The sequence below is a fragment of the Choloepus didactylus genome, chromosome 3 (genome assembly GCF_015220235.1).
Source record: "Choloepus didactylus isolate mChoDid1 chromosome 3, mChoDid1.pri, whole genome shotgun sequence".
Lineage (NCBI taxonomy): Eukaryota > Metazoa > Chordata > Mammalia > Pilosa > Megalonychidae > Choloepus > Choloepus didactylus.
In genome coordinates, this window is record NC_051309.1 from 3,121,993 (window position 1) to 3,140,916 (window position 18,924).

The 18,924-nt window shown below is 40.1% G+C and overlaps 1 protein-coding gene across 6 annotated transcripts in view; it reads left to right on the forward strand.

Annotated features, from left to right (window-relative positions):
- ADD1 (adducin 1) overlaps window positions 1–18,924 on the forward strand; it is a 148,114-nt gene that overhangs the window by 79,270 nt on the left and 49,920 nt on the right. For all 6 annotated transcript variants that reach the window (XM_037829291.1, XM_037829289.1, XM_037829288.1 and 3 more), the window contains exons 2-3: window positions 9,281–9,495; window positions 16,457–16,619. In XM_037829291.1, coding sequence (XP_037685219.1) covers window positions 9,301–9,495; window positions 16,457–16,619 — 358 coding nt within the window. In that variant the 5' untranslated portion in view covers window positions 9,281–9,300. The remainder of the gene's footprint in view (window positions 1–9,280; window positions 9,496–16,456; window positions 16,620–18,924) is intronic.

Sequence of the window (18,924 nt, forward strand, 5' to 3'; positions counted from 1 at the left end):
GTATATATTACATTTTTTTCCATTTTTTATTGAGTTTGTTCACATACCAAACAGTTATTCAAAGATCCAAACTGTACAGTCACTTGCCCATGGTACCATCATACAGCTGTGCATCCATCACCACAATTAATTTTTTTTTTCAATTTTTAGAACATTTTCATTACTCCAGAAAAGAAATAAAGACAGACAGAAAAAGGAAACTCAAATCCTTCCATACCCCTAACCACTCCCTCTCCATTATTGATTCATAGTATTGGTATAATACATTTGTTACTGTTGATGAAAGAATGTTAAAATGCTACTAACTGTAGTATATAGTTTGCAATAGGTATATATTTTTTTCCTATATGCCCCTCTATTATTAACTTCTAGTTATAGTGTCATACATTTGTTCTAGTTCATGATAGAGATTTCTAATATTTGTACAGTTAATGACGGACATTATCCACCACAAGATTTACTGTTTTATACATTCCCATCTTTTAACCTCCAACTTTTCCTTCTAGTGAGCTTCCCATTTCCAACACCTTCACACACCATTCAGCACTGTTAGCTATTCTCGCCAAACGTGTAAGTTTACCCTAGTCGAACATTCTGCTCATATTAAGCAACCACTCTCCATTCTTTAGCCTCGTTCTATATCCTGATAACCTACATTTCATGTCTATGAGTTTACATATTATGATTAGTTCCTATCAGTGAGACCCGGCAATATTTGTCTTTATATGTCTTCTTAATTCATTCAATTTAGTGCCCTGAAGGTTTCTTCATCAACCCGTTTTTTTAAAGACAGTTTTGTTCACACACCATACATTCTGTCCTAAGTAAACAATCGATGGTTCCCTGTGTAGTTACATATTTATGTATTCACCACCATCGCCACTATCTGTATAAGGACATCTCCATTTTTTCCACAAAGGAGGAGGAAGAGTCAAAAAGGTAGAGAGACAGGAGAAAAAGAAAAAAAGAGGAAAAAAAAAAAAAAGGAAAAGAAAACATGAGAGCTAGGAAGCAACAAAAGGAAAGATAGCATTAAACTAAAGTAGAATAAAGAGTCAGACGACATCACCAATGCCAAGAGTCCCATACTCTTCCCCTATGTCCCCCCCCCCATATGCATTTAGCTTTGGTGTATTGCCTATGTTATATTAAAAAGAAGCATAATGCAATGTTTCTGTTAACTGTAGTCTCTAGTTTGCATTGATTGTATTTTTCCCCCAATCCCACCACATTTTTAACACCTTACAATGTTGGCATTCATTTGTTCTACCTCATATGAAAACATATTTGTACCTTTTATCACAATCATTGAGCACCAACAATTGTTCATTCCAAGTCTTTATCTTTCCTCTTTCCTTCTGGTGTTTCACATGCTCTTAACCTTCCTCTTTCAACCATACTCACAGTCATCTTTGTTTAGTGTACTTACATTGCTGTGCTGCTATTTCCCAAAATTGTGTTCCAAACCTCTCAACTCCTGTCTTTTCCTTTCTGTCTGTAGTGCTCCTGTTAGTGTTTCCTGTAGAGCAGGTATCTTGTTCACAAACTCTGTCATTATCTGTTTGTCACAGGATATTTTGAACTCTCCCTCATATTTGAAGGACAGTGTTGCCAGATACAGGATTCTTTGTTGGTGGTTTTTCTCTTTAAGTTTCTTAAATACATCACCCCATTCCTTCTTCTCTCCATGGTTTCTATTGAGAAATCCGCACATAGTCTTATCAAGCTTCCTTTGTATGTGATGGATCGCTTTTCTGTTGCTGCTTTCAGGATTCTCTTTTTATCTTTGACTTTTGATAATCTGATTAAGTGTCTTGGCTTAGGCCTATTCAGATCTATTCTGTTTTGGGGTATGCTGCACTTCTTGGATCTGTAATTTTATGTCTTTCATAAGAGATGGGAAATTTTCATTGATTATTTCCTCTATCATTGCCTCTGTCCCTTTTCCCTTCTCTTCTCCTTCTGGGACACCCGTGACACGTACATGTCTGCATTTCATTTTGTCCTTAAGTTCCTGGAGACGTTGCTCATATTTTTCTGTTCTTTTCTCTATCTATTCTTTTGTGTGTAGGCTTTCAGTTGCCTTGTTCTCCAGTTCCTGAGTGTTTTCCTTTGCCTCTTGAGATCTGCTGTTGTATGTCTCCATTGTGTCCTTCATCTCATGTGTTGTGCCTTTCATTTCTATAGATTCTGTCAGTTGTTTTTTTGAACTCTTGATTTCTACCTTATGTATGCCCAGTGTTTTCATTATATGCTTCATCTCTTTTGCCATATCTTCCGTAAACTTTCTGAATCGATCCAGCACTAGTTGTTTAAATTCCTGTATCTCAGTTGAATTGTAAGTTTGTTCCTTTGATTGGGCCATAACTTCGCCCCTCCTAGTGTAAGTTGTAGTTTTCTGTTGTCTAGGCATCTGGCCTCCTTGCTTACCCCAATCAGGTTTTCCTAGACCAGAACGGGCTGAGGTCTTGGAAGGAGGCAATAGTATCTGGTTTCTCTGAGGGTGTCTTAGAAGGTTGGTGCACCCTCTGATGCCTCAGGTCTCTGTGATTTTCTGCCCAGCAGGTGGCACCTGTCAGCCTGTCACTCCAGACTGGTGTAAGGAGGTGTGATCCTTGGCTGTTTTCCCCCAGGCTCTGGGGTCTGGTTCTGAATGGAAGGCAGGTAGTAGAGCTGGGCCCCACCTCTTTCCTCTTAGGAAAGATACATCCCCCTAGGGATAGGTCATTAGCATTTGAATAGTCTCTCTGCCTGTGCTATCTCTACCCTTGTCTGGGTCAGAGCGCTGGGAACTGAAAATGGCTGAGGCTTTCTCCACTGAGCCGGAAAAGGGACAGAAAGACCCCTTTCAGGGTCAGTCTGCCGCCTCCCTCAGTTTCACCCATTGGCCAGAGACAGCACCTGGTCCTGCTCCCCCTCCTTCCCAGTAAGGTCCTCCAGCTTTCAAAGGTCAATCGTCACCAAAAGCCTCTGTCTACTTGTTGGGGATTCGTAGCTTGTATTGAGCAGACCACTTGTGCTAATTAAAACCCCAGTTGGAGCTCAGCTGAGCTATATTCGCTTTGCTCAGAGAGTGTTGCTCTCTAGCACCACGAGGCTTTGAAGTTTTGGCCGTGGGCAGAGGGGGCTCCCGGCTCGGGTCTGCAGTTGTTACTTACAGATTTTATGCTGTGATCTCGGCATTCCTTCCAATTCAGGTTGGTGTACGATGAGTGGACAGTCACATTTGTCCCCCCGCAGTTATTCCAGATTATTTTCTAGTTGTTCCTGGCTATTTATTAGCTGTTCCAGGGGTACTAACTAACTTCCACTCCTCTCTATGTCGCCGCCTTCTTTCTCCCTATATACATTACATTTTGAAAGACTCAACTTATTTACCTACTTCAGTAAAAGTATAGTTAAAAATAGTTATTATTGTAATTGATGGACAGTAACTGTACAGTGAAGGAGTGGAAATGGGGAAAGCGATTGCCACTGTCTCAGAGATTAAATTTGAGTTCCGTATTTTTCTGTCTGAATGTAAGTATAGTAACTATAATAGAGACCTTCTTGGGTTAGTTATTAATTGAATCTGTGAGACACCATAGATGAAATTACTTCTCCCAGATTTCTCCCCTGAAATCTTAATTGCTTTCTGGTTGTGGAATCTCTTCTTGAAAGTGCTGAAGAGTATACTGATGGGTATTTGCTCATGTGCCATCTGAAGGTACTGATGTCACTTTAAATAGAACTTTTTGGATAAAAGCAAATTTTGTAAAAGCAAATCAGTATTGGAAAGTGATTTTGTGTTCCTCTACCATTCATTCAACACACCATTGAGTGCCTGCTGTGTGCCAAGTGGTGGGAAGGTAGTGCGGAACTAGGCGGGACGACCCCAGTGCCACCTGCTCTCCTCCAGTCTCATGCTGCGGTAGATGGGTTGGCATTTGGAGTGAGTTGCGTTAGGTGTAAGTTATGATTCTGTCAGGTTCTTCATCTGCAAACAGGGGAATCTTGCAGGGTCGTTAGAGTGAAATAATCTTGGTGGAAGCATTGTACTTTTCGTGGCCTTGGAGCATTTCATATGCAAGAGAACATCCTGAGACAGGAATAGAAATGATCCAATCAGAGTGATTAAAGGCTTTTCCTGAGCACTGGTGTCCCAAGAGGGGTGAGCTCAGTCCGCCTGAACTGGTGAAGAAGAACCTTAAGCGTGAGGTGGGTGTTTCTCCTCGAAGGGCGGTGGAGACCTGGGATAGTAATGTGAGCAGTGATGGGTTATAACTTACTATGGTTGTGTTCTGTTTTAGTTGGGAGTGGGGCTCAGACCTTGTGCTCTCACCTGCCAGTAGCTATTAAGGATTCTGTTTTCCCCTGTCATTGACTGGCCTTGCACCCCTTCAAGATTTTAGGTTTCTGGGAGTTTGTAGTGAATTTCTAGCAGAGCATCTGTGTCTCTTTTACTCTCTCAGCCTAGACTTCAGAGTACACGCTGCCTGTGCAGCTCTACTCTCAGCTTTCCTCCCAGAGTAGATAGACTGTCTGTTGTTGCAGATCCTCTACTTTAAGAACAAAGTCTCTACTGAGTCTCTGAAACAGTCTCCCAGGGCTGGCGTTACAAAATGAAGTAGAAATTTATTGTCCCTGTTCTTCATGGGCCCACAGACTGGTGATGGAGCAAGCAAATACACAGTCAACTAGTTCTGTTTGAAAATGGCTGTAAAAGGTGGGAATAAAGTATTGTGGAACACAGAGACCAAGTGCCATGCTCAGGGGCTTGAGGAAAGCGTCACAGAGTTGGATCTTGAGGATGTCAGAGCCGAAAGGATTGGAAGAGAAAGAATAGCTCAGTTAGGTCATTTGAAACTGTTGCACACCCAGTGTGCCAGACCCTAAGCCTGAAGTAAAAAGGAAAGCTGGCCACTGCTCTGCTGTCCCCTGGAGCTGTTGCCCACACTCCTCGTTGAAACTCGGTGGATGTCCCCTCCCCAGGGGACTCCACCTTCCTCAGCCACCTGGCAGTCACCTACTTAGCTCTAAAGCACCTCTTCTGTGAGGTGTTCCTGACAGTCCTCTCTCTGTTCTTTCTCCCTTCCACCATTGGACACTTTCCCCCCCCCCGATATGTATGTAGTTTTCTGTCCTAGCACCAGGAGTATTTTATTACATTTACTCATCTATCATCTCCTACTTATGTTGTATCTTATCATCTCTGGTGCCTTGCGCATAATTCGGAAAGTAACTCCAGTGGAAATGTATTAATCCTCAGCTGTTACTAGAAAGAAAGGAAGACATTGCAGCAGTCACCTGTTTTGCTTTTCTTCTATTGAGAATTCCAAGGCTCTCGGGAGTTGGGTGTCATGTGGCCAAGGATTACCAGCAGCCACCACTTTTATTACCACACGGGCATATTTGATATTGCCTGATATATTTTCCAGGAAAAATAATTCATTATTACCTGACAGTCATTATGGTTTCTGAGAAATGTTTTAAGACCATTTAGAAATCTTGACAATGTCCTCTGGGACTTCTCTCAGGTGCTTTATCCAGAGGCTTCCCTCAGTGGCCACCTTCTTACTTGTTTCAAAAGTTAATCAGTGAACACTGGAAAATTCAGCCATTAGCAAAATGTCTCTGCCAGAATGGAGATGCCAAGAAATAACCTAGTCTCTCCAAAAGCTTCAGACTCAGCTCATTAGATATTTTAGAGAAGCAAAAATTTGTCTGGTTTCTGACCTGAGGTTTTAGTTACACATAAGTGAGGATGGATTATCTGGGGCTGAAATATCTTTGCTGAGAAAGAATATTCCAGGGTGCTCTGTTATATCCAGGTCAATAAATAACATAGTTTACTAGGCAGAGTGATGTCTTGTGGGACATTAGAAAAGGGATGCTAATCTTCTTTTTGTCCCAATGTCGGTAAAATCAGTCTGAAAGAGCATCCTGAAATATGTTGTTGTGAGGGTGAGTGAGGCCAGCTTGTTTAGAGTCTGGTGGCATTTTATTCTAAGGGCAGCGAGGATCATGAAGCATTTCAAACATGTACCAAAAAGACAGAATATTATAGTGAACTTGGCTTTATCCTGCCTCCAGCTTCAACATTTACCAGCTCATGGCCAGTCTTTGTAAGATCCCCACTCCCTCCAACCCCATGAATCTTGAGGCACCTTTCAGACATCGTATTATTTCATCCATCAATATTTGTATTTATCGAACAATTATAATGGTAAATACTTTCACACCTAAATTTTTTTAACAGTAATTCCTTAATACCATCAACATCCAGTTAGTGTTCAAATTTCTGATGATCTCAAATCCCATTTTTAAAGTTTTATTTTACAGTTTGTTTGAATTAGGATCCAATTAAGGTCCACATATTAGCTTCCAAGTTTTAGGCAGGAGAGTGAGTGACATGGTCTGACTTAGATTTTAAAACTCTCCCTGGCAGCCTTGTAGAGAATGGGTTGCTGTGGGGGTTGTTTGGAGACCCGGAGTGGAGGAAGCAGGTAGGAAGCCCTCAGGTGAGAGTGATGTCAGTGGAGAGACAAAGACAGAGACGAATAGGAGCTGTCCTATGGGTGGGTGAAGCTTGTTTGTCATGGTCCAGCCAAACCTTTGTTTCTCTTGGATGTTATGTGTTTTTTTTTTTTTGAAAATGTTGTTCCCAGAAATTTCATTAATATAGGTATCAGCAAATGCTGGTAGTGAAATCTTAAAATTTACCAGCATTATAGAATATTGAGAGAAAGATTCACCCATTAATCAACTTAGTCAAATTTAATCAAACTTATTTGTCATTATATCATGTTCTCTGTGTGTAATTATGTATGTAGTGTAGAGGACATTCTGTAGCATAATAGAAAATTTTGTATTTTTTCACTTGCTATATTGTGATCTGTCATGCATAATAATATGCTGAAGAGCCTTCATAGTTTCATAATATTGTATTGAGCAGATTTTAATAATTATGTTATAGCCATTAATTTATTGTTAGATGTTCCGGTTTGCTAGAGCTGCTGTTATGGATTGGCTTTTATAAAGGGGATTTATTTGGTTACAGTTTTACTGTTTTATGGCCATGAAAGTGTCCAAACTAAGACATCAACAAGAGGATACCTTTACTGAAGAATGGCTGATAGCGTCCGGAACACCTGTCAGCTGGGAAGGCACATGGCTGGCATCTGCTGGTCCTTTGCTCCTGGGTAGTTTCAAAATGGCTTTCTCCAAAATGTCTCTGGGCTTCTGTCTTCACTCCTCTCTCAGTTCCTGTGTGTCCTTGCTTCTTTCTCCCAGGGTGTTTCTCTCTAAGCATCTGGAGGTCCTCTCTTAGCTTCTCTGGGGCAAACTCTGGGCTTCATCTCTTGGTTTAGCATCTCCAACCGTCCTTCTATCTGCATCTCCAAGTGTCAGTGTCTGTGTTGGCTCGAGCTCTCTTTAAGTACTCCAGTGAACTAATGAACACCCTCCCTGAATGGGCAGGGTCTACACCTCCATGGAAATAATTTAATCAAAGCTCTCACCCAAAGTTGGATGAGTCATATCTCCATGGAAACACTCAGTCAAAAGGTTCCACCCAGCAAGTTTGGATTAAAAGATTATGGTTCTTCTGGGGTCCATGACAGTTTCAAACCAGCACACTGAACCTTAAGATTGCTCCTACTTTTTAAATTATTCTAAATTATGTTGCTAGAAATGATTTTTTGCATCTATAGTTTTCCTTTGTTTTCTTTCTTCTTTTAAATTTTGGATAAATAACTTCTTTGTAGAGATTTTCCTAGAAAAGTTTGCTGTCTTAAATACACTCTAAGAAATCAAGTTAGTGAAACCTGAAGCCCTAATTGACAAAGTACAGTTTTGAATTTAAGAGTGGAATTTTGCTTAATCTTGATTATTGGGCTCAGAATATGTATTCTTTGACTTTGATTTAAGTTTATTGACTTCCTTATTGAAGGAATGGAATGTATAGCTAATCTTCAATCTTTATCTTTTTCCATTTATATGGCAATTTGTAATAAAAGGAAAGCAATCTGGTGGGAATGTATAATGCTGTAGCCACTGTGGAGGACAGTTTGGTGGTTCCTCAGGAAGCTAAGTATAGAGTTGCTTTATGAGCCGGCAGTCCCGCTACTTGGGATATCCCTGGAAGAATGGAAAGCAGGGACACAAACAGACATTTGTACACCAATATTCGTAGTGGCATTATTCACAGTTCCCAAAAGGTGGAAACAACCCAAGTGTCCATCAACAGATGAATGGGTAAACAAAATGTGATATATATATATACATGATGGAGTAGTATCCACCAGTAAGAAGGAATGAAGTCCTGAAGCAAGTGACAACATGGATGATCCTTGAGGACATTATGTGAGTGAAATAATTTAGACACAAAAGGACAAATAGTTTATGGTCTCACTGTATGAACTAATTGTACTTTGTAAACTCACAGACATAAAATATAGAATGTAGGTTAACAGGATATAGAATGAGCTTAAAGAATGGGGAACAGTTGCTTAATATGTACATAATGTTTAACTAGGGTGAACTTAAATGTTTGGAAATGGACAGGGGTGATGGTAGCATGTTATTATGAGCATAATTAACAGCACTGTATGGTGTGAGTGTGGTGGAAAGAGGGTTTAGAGTCATGTTTGTCACCAGTAGGTAGTTGGAGGTTAAAACATGGGAACGTGTAACAGTGGATCTTCTGGTGGACAATGTCCATCATTAACTGTACAAATATAAAAAGTTCTTTCATGAACTAGAGCAGATGTACGACACTATCTTTTCTTTCAGTCTGCTCTGGGAACCAAGAAGAAGTTACAGTTGCCTCTAAAATGTACCCTGTGTCTTTATTACTGATTGAAATGGCTTAAAATTGGGATTAATGTAGTAATTGGGAAATTATAATGCTCTATGTCCTTTTGTCTTTTTTTTTTTTTTTTTTTAGAAACACTGGTGTAGGGCATTATTATTGGCCTAGAATATTCAGCTTCATTTATATTCAATGAAGAAATATTGTCGGACAGCCTTTATTGTTTTGTTCTTTGGGTCATTCTTTTGTATCAAACTAGGTTAAAATAGAAAGATTAAACTAAAGAAATCTTAAAAGACACCTTTAAAGATTATGTCTAAATCATTGATGCATTTGTTCACTATATTGGCTGTTAGGACCCAGTTGTTTTTTGGATTTTGTCTTTAAACCCTTGAAGTAGTGCCACTTTATCAGGCTGATGTGGTTGTTTTATGAAATGCTATTGGACATTGATTCAAAACAATAATTTCTTTTATTTTGATTCTGTAGGAACCTAGAAAGATTGTGCCATGAATGGTGATACTCAGGCTGCAGTGGTGACCTCACCACCCCCGACCACAGCCCCTCACAAGGAGAGATACTTCGATAGAGTAGATGAGAATAATCCAGAATACCTGCGAGAGAGGAACATGGCACCAGACCTTCGCCAGGATTTCAATATGATGGAGCAGAAAAAAAGGGTGTCCATGATTCTGCAAAGTCCTGTAAGAGAAGAAGCCTTTTCTCTGATCAAGTGTCACCTTCTATGTGTTCTGTTGTATGCGTGGCATAGTCAGTTTATCTTAACACAAGAAATCAGTGATGTAGTTGGCACTTGGTTTGTTGAAGGATTCAGGTTAGTTCAAGTTACCAAACATAATAAATGAAATAATTTCAGTGTCACTAAGGGTAGCAGGTGTTTATTTCTCCCTTTTACTCTCATTACTTCTTTGGATGGTCTTTATATATTGAGACCATTTAAAATTCAGCATTGACTCCAAAATACCAGCACTGTGCTGGGCATGTAGTTGGCCTTACCAGTGCTTGCTTACCGATCGAATTGACCTACAGTTTTTGGTTAGCATAACTTCATGCTGAGGGAGAGTCTTCTTGATTGCATCCTCGGAAAGTCATGCTGGCTGTCATTTTCGCATATCAATGCTATTGCCCTTGTGCATGTGCTTCATTCTTTTTTCTTTTTTTTCTTTCTACTCTGTTCATGTTTCATCGCCATTATATTTTGGCTGTCATTTAGAATAGTCATTTTATTTGAAAAATGATTGTCTCTTATGTCCCAGGGACTGTTCCAGGAACTGGGGACTTAACAGTAAACCAGACCAGTAAGGCCTCTAATGCTAACAATTTTGTTTGGTTGTTATTATCCTTTACAAATGGTTGAGGTATGACTTAACAAATAGATAGTGAAGTGCATGCGTCTTAGTTCTGCAGCTTGATGCACTTCAACATCTGTATAACACCTGTGTAACGGCCAGATTAGGTCTCAGACCTTGCATTCTAGTTGAAGGAGATAAACAGTAAGCAAGCAAACAGAAGTGCCATGCTGGAAATCAGAGTAGGATGATGTGATGGTGGTCAGAAAAGGCCTCTCTAGGGAGGGGAGATTTGATCCGAATGCTGAACAATGGGAAGGAGACAGCTGTGTAGGGGTAAGGGGGAGGAGCATTCCAAGTCGAGGGAGCAGCTGTCGTTAACATTCCTAGGACAGGGCTGAGCTTGATGGGCTTGAAGAACAAAGAAGGCTGTGTGGCCTGAGCCTAGAAGAAGGCGGTGGGGAGAATGATGCAGGAGGCTGCAGAGGGAGGAGGAGCTGCCATGAAAGGGCCTGTAAGCTAGACAGGGAGTTTGTATCTCATTCAGAGGGCAGCAGAGGGTCATTGCAGGGCTGTGAACAGGAGAGTGACATGACTCTGTGTTTCAGAAAACCCTTTTGGGTTTGATACAGAGACAGGATTGCATGGGCAAGAGAGAAGCAGTTTTCCAAACAGGTGGTAATGGAGCTTGGACCCACATGAGTCTACTCACTCAGGTCATACTTGGGAGCTGATGCATTTGGTGGAAGGAGAGAGGGAAAAGGATCAGGATGGCAGCCAAGTTTTTGACTTGAACAATTTTCCCATATAAAAGCAACACAAACCAAGTAAAAGTGACTAGGGATTGAGTGAAGGCTCTAAACTTAAGGCCCTTACTTTGCGCCAGGAGCTGTGCTGGGGCACTGGCATGCAAAGATGGAGAGGAGAGAAAGGCCCTGCTCTCGCGTTGCTTAGAATACAGAATGCATCAAAGTGTTACTGGCCTAAATGCAATGTGGGGTTCTGTATGGCACTCTAGAACAGAAAAGGGACATTAGTGGAAACACCGGTGAGATCCAAATGAAGTCTGGAGTTTAGTTAACAGAAATATAACAGTACTGGTTTCTTAGTTTTGACAAATGCACATGGAAGTGCAAGGTGTTAACAATGAGGGATCTGGAAACCCTCTGTACTATCTTTGCCACTCTTCTGTGAATTTAAAATTATTCCAAAAAGTAAAGTTTATTTTAAAAATACACTGCTCGTCCGATGAGAGAAGTGTGTACTAGGGCAGCTCCTTTGGTGAAGCAGCAGGGACTGGAGAAGGTTGTACAGCAGCTTTATGGAGTGGGTGATGCTTGGGTACTTGTTACAGTATTTCACAGTATAAAGTTGGCAACAGAATGGGCTATACCAGAAATACATTTTGTTTAACTCTGTGATTTCCTCTCTGTTTCCTCCCTTGCACATCGCTGCTGACAGGACTACATTACTTTGAGTTCAGTGCTTGCACTGTGGTTTGCAACCTCTGCCTCTGAGAATGCCCTTCCTCCCCCCTCTCCACGGCTCCTCCTCGGTAAATAGCCGATTTTGTGCTTTCCTCAGAGCCCTTCTCACACATCTCCTGTGAAGCCATCCCTAAACAAACACTCCCTACCCTCGGGAAGTAGTTACTTCCTTCTGTCCACTGTGGTATAGCTTGTAACAAATAATGGGGGTTAATGGAGGACTTGCTCTATACAAATATTTGCCAAGTGCTTTATTTACGTTCTTTAATATACTTCTCAAAATACCCCTACACACAAGTGTTGGTTACTCCATTTTACAGATAAAGACTGTGAGGCCCAGGAAGGTGAAGTAAATTTCGTCAATCCATTCTTCAGATTGCTGGGAGCCTTCTATCCACCAAGCAGTGTCTTAAACACTAGGGATACAGCTTAAACAAAACAGACAAGTTTTTAAAGCCCAGCTGATGGGATTTACTGCCATCCAGAATGGCATGGTGTTCCGGTTTGCTAATGCTGCTGCTGTTATGAAAAATACCAGAAATGGATTGGTTACAAGTTTACAGTCTGAAGGCTAAGTTGTCGACACAAGTATATCTTCATTGGAGGATGGCCAGTGGCTTCCGGAAAACCTCTGTTAGCTGGGAAGGCATGTGGCTGGCATTTGCTGATCCTGAGTTGTGTTCCAACTCCTCTCTCAGCTTCTGTCCATTCTTCAAAATGTTGCTCTTGGGAAATTTTGTCCTCTTTTAACTTCTCCGGAGCAAACTCTGGGCTACTATCTCAAAAGCATCACCAAAAGTCTGCTTTCAACAACTGTCTCCAAAATGCCTCTCTCAGCTGCTTTGAGGTCCTTCTGATTTTGAGCTCTTTTTTAGGACTCCAGTGATTAAATCAAGACCCATCCTTAATGGGTGGGTACCATATCTCCATGGAAATAATCAAACACTTCACCCACAGTTGATTGAGTCACATCTTCATGGAAACACTCAAAGGTTTCCAACCTAATCAACACTAATATATCTGCCCCCACAAGATTGCATTAAAGAGCATGGTGTTTTGGGGGACATAATGCATCCAAACCGGCACACATGGGTTTTGGTGCCTAGAGCCAGACTGCTTGGGCAAATCCTGGCTCCATTATTTACTAGCTTTGTGACTTTGGTCAAGTTTGTAAACTTCTCTGTGCCTCAATTTCCCAATCTATAAATTGGGATTTTAATAGTACTACCTACCTCTTTGGGTTGTTGTGGGGATTGAATGAATTCATGTATGTAAACCTTAGAAGAGCTCCTGGAGCATAGTGATCACAATGAAAGTGTTAACTGTAATTATTATTTTTGGAGATGGTGGAGTAGGGAGTCTGAGCACCAGCAGATTTGGAGCTCGCATTTACAGAAGACTGGGGGAAGAACAGTTTTGGTGGGAGGGTAGCTCAGGAATTCCCATTTTAGAGCTCTCCAAGTGGAGATGTTGAGTAGGGTTGGATTTATACGTCTGGATTCAGGGAGATTAGCTCGCTTCCCAGCATACAGATGGTGTTTACAGCCACGCACGTAGATGAGATCACCAAGGGAGTGAGTATCAGTAGAGAAGAGGACTGTCCCCTGGGACATTAAAGACATTTAAATTTTGGGAGACTAGGAAGAAGGAGCTTGAGAAGAGCTTGAGAAGGAGCAGCCAGTGGTGTAGAAAGACAATCAGGAGAAGCCATGTTTAGGAAGTCTTTCCAAAGGAAAGAGAGCTCAGCTGCTCCTGATTTGGCCAGAAAGTGAAGATTGAGAATTAGTCATTGGGTTTAACAATGTGTAGGTCTTTGGTGACTTTGATAAACATGATTCAGTGGAGTCAAGAGATAATGAGAAGAGAGGAATTAGGGACAGCAAAGATAGATAATTCTTTTGAGAGTTTTTGCTGTAAAAGAACACAGAAATGAGGCAGTAGCTGAAAGGGGATATGGGATTGAAAAGATTTTGTTTTCTTTCCAGATGAGTGAAAATACTCATAATATTTATATGCTGATTGGAATCATACCATAGAGAGGGGAAAATAGATGACCCAAGATGGGGGACAATTGCTGGCACTGTGCTCTTGAGTAGGCGAGAGGGGCTAGGAGCCAGTGCACAAGTGGAGGGGTTGGCTTTAGATAGCAGCCTGAATAGTGCAATTGCAGACACGAGAGGGAGGGCTGATAGTTGGGTAGATCCATGAAGGAACTTGTCAACGTTCTCTTCTGTCTGATTCTCTGTTCTCAGTGAAGTAAGAAGTGGAACCAACCACTGAGAGTGGGCATGGTGAGTAGTGTATGAGGCTAGAGGAGGGAAAGGAATGAAGAGTAGGAGAGGGAGTGGGCATGGGAAACTGAGTCTGGTTGCTGGGTTAACACTAAAGGTGCACTGGAGATCACTGGTCATGAATTTAAAGTGAGACAATGCAGTGGGTTATCTCTTTTTTTTTTTTTTTTTTAATTAGAGAAGTTCTAGGTTTACAGAAAAATCATGCACAAAATACGGAGTTCTCATATACCACCCTATTAACATCTTGCATTAGTGTGTGTGGGTTGGTGTTTATTCTCCACCCCTTTTCAGCAGCATGAGTAGAGAAAGAGAAGAGTTGCATTTAACCAGGGTTGGGGTTCTGCCAGATGAAAATGGTAGAGAATTGAAGGTGATTTGATTATAATGTTAAATCAAGGGTCTAATTTAGGTGAGGGAAGTCAGGACACAGAAAAGACACAGGACAGTGAAAAGGTCACCGTGGGGTTGAAGAAAGAGTCAGCTGGGAAGCTAGGAGGTGGTTGTTGGAGAGGCTTTGAAATGAAAGAGGGGTACAGTTCTTAGTAGTGAGAAGGTCTAGGGTGTGACATGGAAGTGGGTAGGCAGAGGTGAGGTGGACAGCAGGGTCACTGGAAGTGAGGAGGCCAGGGAGCTCTGAGCGGTGGAAGTGTGCATGTCAAACCATCAGGAGCTATGACCAAAGTAGTCCTTGTTCTTAACCACGCAGCTCAGCTCCTTGCTGGTCAGTCACCGCGCCTGCAGGTCATCTGGAACGTGGTTGAGCTTCCCATAGATATGGATGTGGATTTGAAAACCATTGAAATAGATTGAGTTTTCAGACTGCAAGCTCCTTGAAGGCTGGGAGCTTGTCTCACCCCAGTGCCCAGGAATGTCCAGGGTGGTTGGTAAAAGCCATCTGTCTCTATACCTGTTTACAGCATTCTGCATCCATGACCAAGATGGTCCCCAAACCATGTTTTGTTGATTTGTTTTATTTCTTGTTTGCAGTCACAGCAAATTGTTGAGCTTTGCCCTCCCTCATTGAACACCACAGAATATGATCTAGGAGATCATTCACCACAGTGTGGCGGGTAGGGACTCTTCAAAGAGCTCTTGGTTGGCATTTTTTTTCTAGCATTGAATTAGCAACAATACATTTATCCTTTGCTTGGAATCCTAAGACTGTCCCTTGGTATTTTCTTGTTATATCTTTTCAGCTCAAGCAGTGAAAAACTAGAAATAAGTTTAATATTGAATCATCTGGAAGCCCTGGAGTGCTTATACTCAGATGTGGATAGTCATGCTGAGGTCACATTTTCATATTACATGTCATTTATAATTATTCAACAAGAATATATTTATTTTCTTATAGGATACATGAAAAAATTATTTTAATACAGTTTGAGGAAACTATAAAATTTGGACAAATAGTGATTTTATATTAAAATCACCATCAATCCAACTTGACCTTTTTGCTTCATTTAACATTAATTGATAAGGGAAGAATCTTTAAGGGTTCTCTTTTTTTTACAATTTTTATTTTGCATTATTAGATTTTTAAAAAATACATTTAAAGTGAGAATCTTTTTTTTAATTTTTTAATTAAAAAATTTGTTTTCCAGACTCTTGCTGTCCTCCTCTCCCACTCTCCCCAGTCACCGCCAATTTGCTTTCTATCTCTTTGCATTTGCTATTTCTATCCATCTCATAAGGATAATATTTGTCCTTAATGCATCTTGCTTATTTCATTGAGCCTAATGTTTTCAAAGTTCTTACATGTTGCCTAAGAACTTCATTCTTTCTTATAGCCGAATAATATTCCATTGTGTGTATATGCCATGTTTTGTTTATCGGTTCATTTGTTGATGGACATGTGGGCTGTTGTTACGTTTGGCGATTTTGAATAATGCTGCTATGAACAAGGTTCCCTTTTTGACTTTTGAAAAGTAATTTAAAAAAAGTGTTTGCTTAAGAAACTATTGAAAAGCACAAAGTAGAACATGCAAATTTCTAATAATCATAATTATCTCGACTAACAGAATTACAATGAACATTTTTATTTATTTTTGATCTTTGTCCATGTTAACTATATATTTACTCTTAAAAAACAGGTTATATTGCTTTATAACCTTTTTTCCCAAAAATATATATCCAGAGCAATTTTATGTCACTTAATTTTTTTCTGCATTTCATGTTCAGTGCATGCATTAAATCCCATTGTAAGGGTGTTTCAGATGTATTTAATCAGTTTGCTATTGTTTGAAATGTAGGCTGTTACCTGTTTTTCCCTTGTATCTGTAATGCTGAAATGAACATCCTTATGAATAAATCTTTCAGCACTTCTCTGCTTATTTATTTAAAATATTTCCCTAAGAATAGAATTCTTGTTCACATTTTTAAGCTTTTATGTTGTTAAGTTCCTTTCCAGAAAAGAATGTACCGGTTTATACTTCCAGTAGCACTGTATGACGATATCCATGTCCGTTTCCAGGACTGGATTAAAACAAACAAAAAAATGGTTTACGTGATAGTTACTCCTCCCCACCCAAGGAACAAAAAAGAAGTGGTATGTCTGTTTTAATTTGCCTTTACTAGGCTTTCTGTGAAGAATTGGAGTCAATGATACAGGAACAGTTTAAGAAGGGGAAGAATCCCACAGGCCTGTTGGCATTGCAGCAGATTGCAGATTTTATGACTGCGAATGTTCCGAATGTCTACCCCGCAGCTCCACAAGGAGGGATGGCTGCCTTAAACATGAGTGAGTAGTTCCTTACTTCTGATGTATGTGTTCTAAATAATGTGTTTTAGTTAGTCATAATAAAAGAGAAACTGTGAACCTAAGAGTATCCTCAGTGTGTTGAGTGTGAGGGCTCCTTTTTAATGAGTCAATGAGACTGCTCTTTCCCAGGCAGATGGCTATTTTTACATGGCTTTCAAAGTAGCACATTGATTTTGCCTGCACTCATTTCAGCCAACCCAGCATTTCTTAATCCCCATTCCTCATTGCTGCTTGCAGACTGTTGAGAAACAGAATTTCCAAAAGAAAGCTCGAGGAAAAATGTTAGATGGGTGGATATGAGCAAAGGATGGTTAGCCAGGGAAAGGTGGAGCTATGCCATGGCTGTGTAATTTGTATGTACTGAAGTGCCAAGGTGGATCCTAGGGTAACTCGAGCATCAACTAACCTAAGCTACTGTGTGTCAGTCTCTGATGGTTCTAGTTGGATAGTCAGCTTCTCACTGATCTATTAGGTTACTGGGCATTTGCTGTTTGTCTGTTTGTTCCATGGTATTCTTAGAAGTTGCCTGACATTCACCAGATGTGGCATACCATTAATGACTAGAGTGTATTAAGGATCACATTTAATTTATGGGTGCAAACCTTCATCCTGAAACCAAATGGCAGCCAATAAGGTTTTTGTGCTTTCACATGGATCCTTCAGGGAGTTCAGTGACATTTGGTATGAGTTAGATAATAAGAGAATAACACATTTTACTTGTCCATTGTTTTCTAATCAATATTCAATAATGCCATACGGAGAAGAGACAAAGCAAGAATGAGAAGTCCAGTAGTTTTCATTGTACTTCACAGTTTGTTTCTTAAAAGTAAAAATTTTAAAGCAGATTTTAAACCTTTATGGTTGTAAAATATAACACACATCTCAAAAATGGCAAAGAACAAATGATGTATAGCTCATGAATAATTTATAAGGTAAACTTTATAACTACCACCCAGATCAGGAAATAAGTGTTTGTTGGTCATTTACCCTATCCCCTTTCACACCCTCTTAAAAGAAGTTATCATCCTGAATTGTATGGTAATCACGCCCCTGTTTTATCACCCAAATGTTCGTCCCTAAATATTAAGCTTTAATTTTGTCTTTTATTTTAATGTTTCTTAAGTCTTTTTTAATCCACAAGTTAACCCGCCATCTCTTTTTTCCCTTACATTTTAATTTTGAAGAAAATGGGTTCTTACACATAGTCCAGTTTTGTTCCTGTACTCTGCTTTTATCTGGACCTTTTCTTTCATTTTCTTGATAGTCTTGTGCGTTTCAATTAGGATTCTAATTTCAGCAGTTTCTCAGTGTGGAGCTTTGTCTTGGAGGAGAATTTTAGGTGGTTAGGTTTGGAGAATTTGTAGAGATCAAAGTGTGCAAAACTCCTCTTGGTTTTAGCTGGTAGTCTCAGACTGGCCCTCGAAGCTTGCTAGGAGTTGCTTCTGGCTCTTTGGGAGTCTCAAGCCTGTGACACGGCCCGTGGTTTTCCTCGTGTTTCCTCCCACACTGAAGCGTCCTGTCTGTGGCAGGCCTGCCTGCTTATGTTTTCAGGTCGAGAGTCTGCCTTCTTACCTGGCATTCTTGTTGATATAATCCTTGAGTATTCATGCTGCTGTTGTAGTTGCTCTAGCTAATTTTTTTGTGCAGATCTGGGGGGAATTAGGAAGATTCAGGAGCTATGCTGCCACAACCACCATCTTCTCAAAAGCTTCTAAAAATCAATTTTTTGAAATAAAAGATCAAGGTGGGTAGATATGTGGTTGTTTGCGTTTTTTCTGTATCTTTGAAATATCTCATAATTAAAAGGAAAAGAATCAAATTTAACATATATAAAAATAAGTAAGTAAATAAATAAAACTTGGTTACATCATGGCCAAAGAGGGTCATGCATTCAAAAACATTTTTTTCTTTCTTTCTTTTCAATATGCATGTTTTTTTACTTCTTTCTCTTGCTGTATTGCAGCAGCCAGGAGCAACAGAACAATATTCAGTCAGAGTGCGAGAGCATGCATCCTTGCATTGTTGCCTATCTTAGTAGGAAAACATTCAGTCTTTCATTATATGATTGATGCTAGTGATAGTTTTTTTGTTTGTTTGTTTTTCTTTTTTTGGTAGATGGCCTTTATCAAGTTGAGGAATTGTCTTAGATTCTTAGATTGTTGGGAGCTTTTATCCTGAATTGATGTTGAATTTTGTGTAATGTTTTTTCTGCATCTAGTAAGATGATCACATGGTTTTTGACTCTTTAGTTTGATATATTAAATTATATGTTTTTTAATGTGAT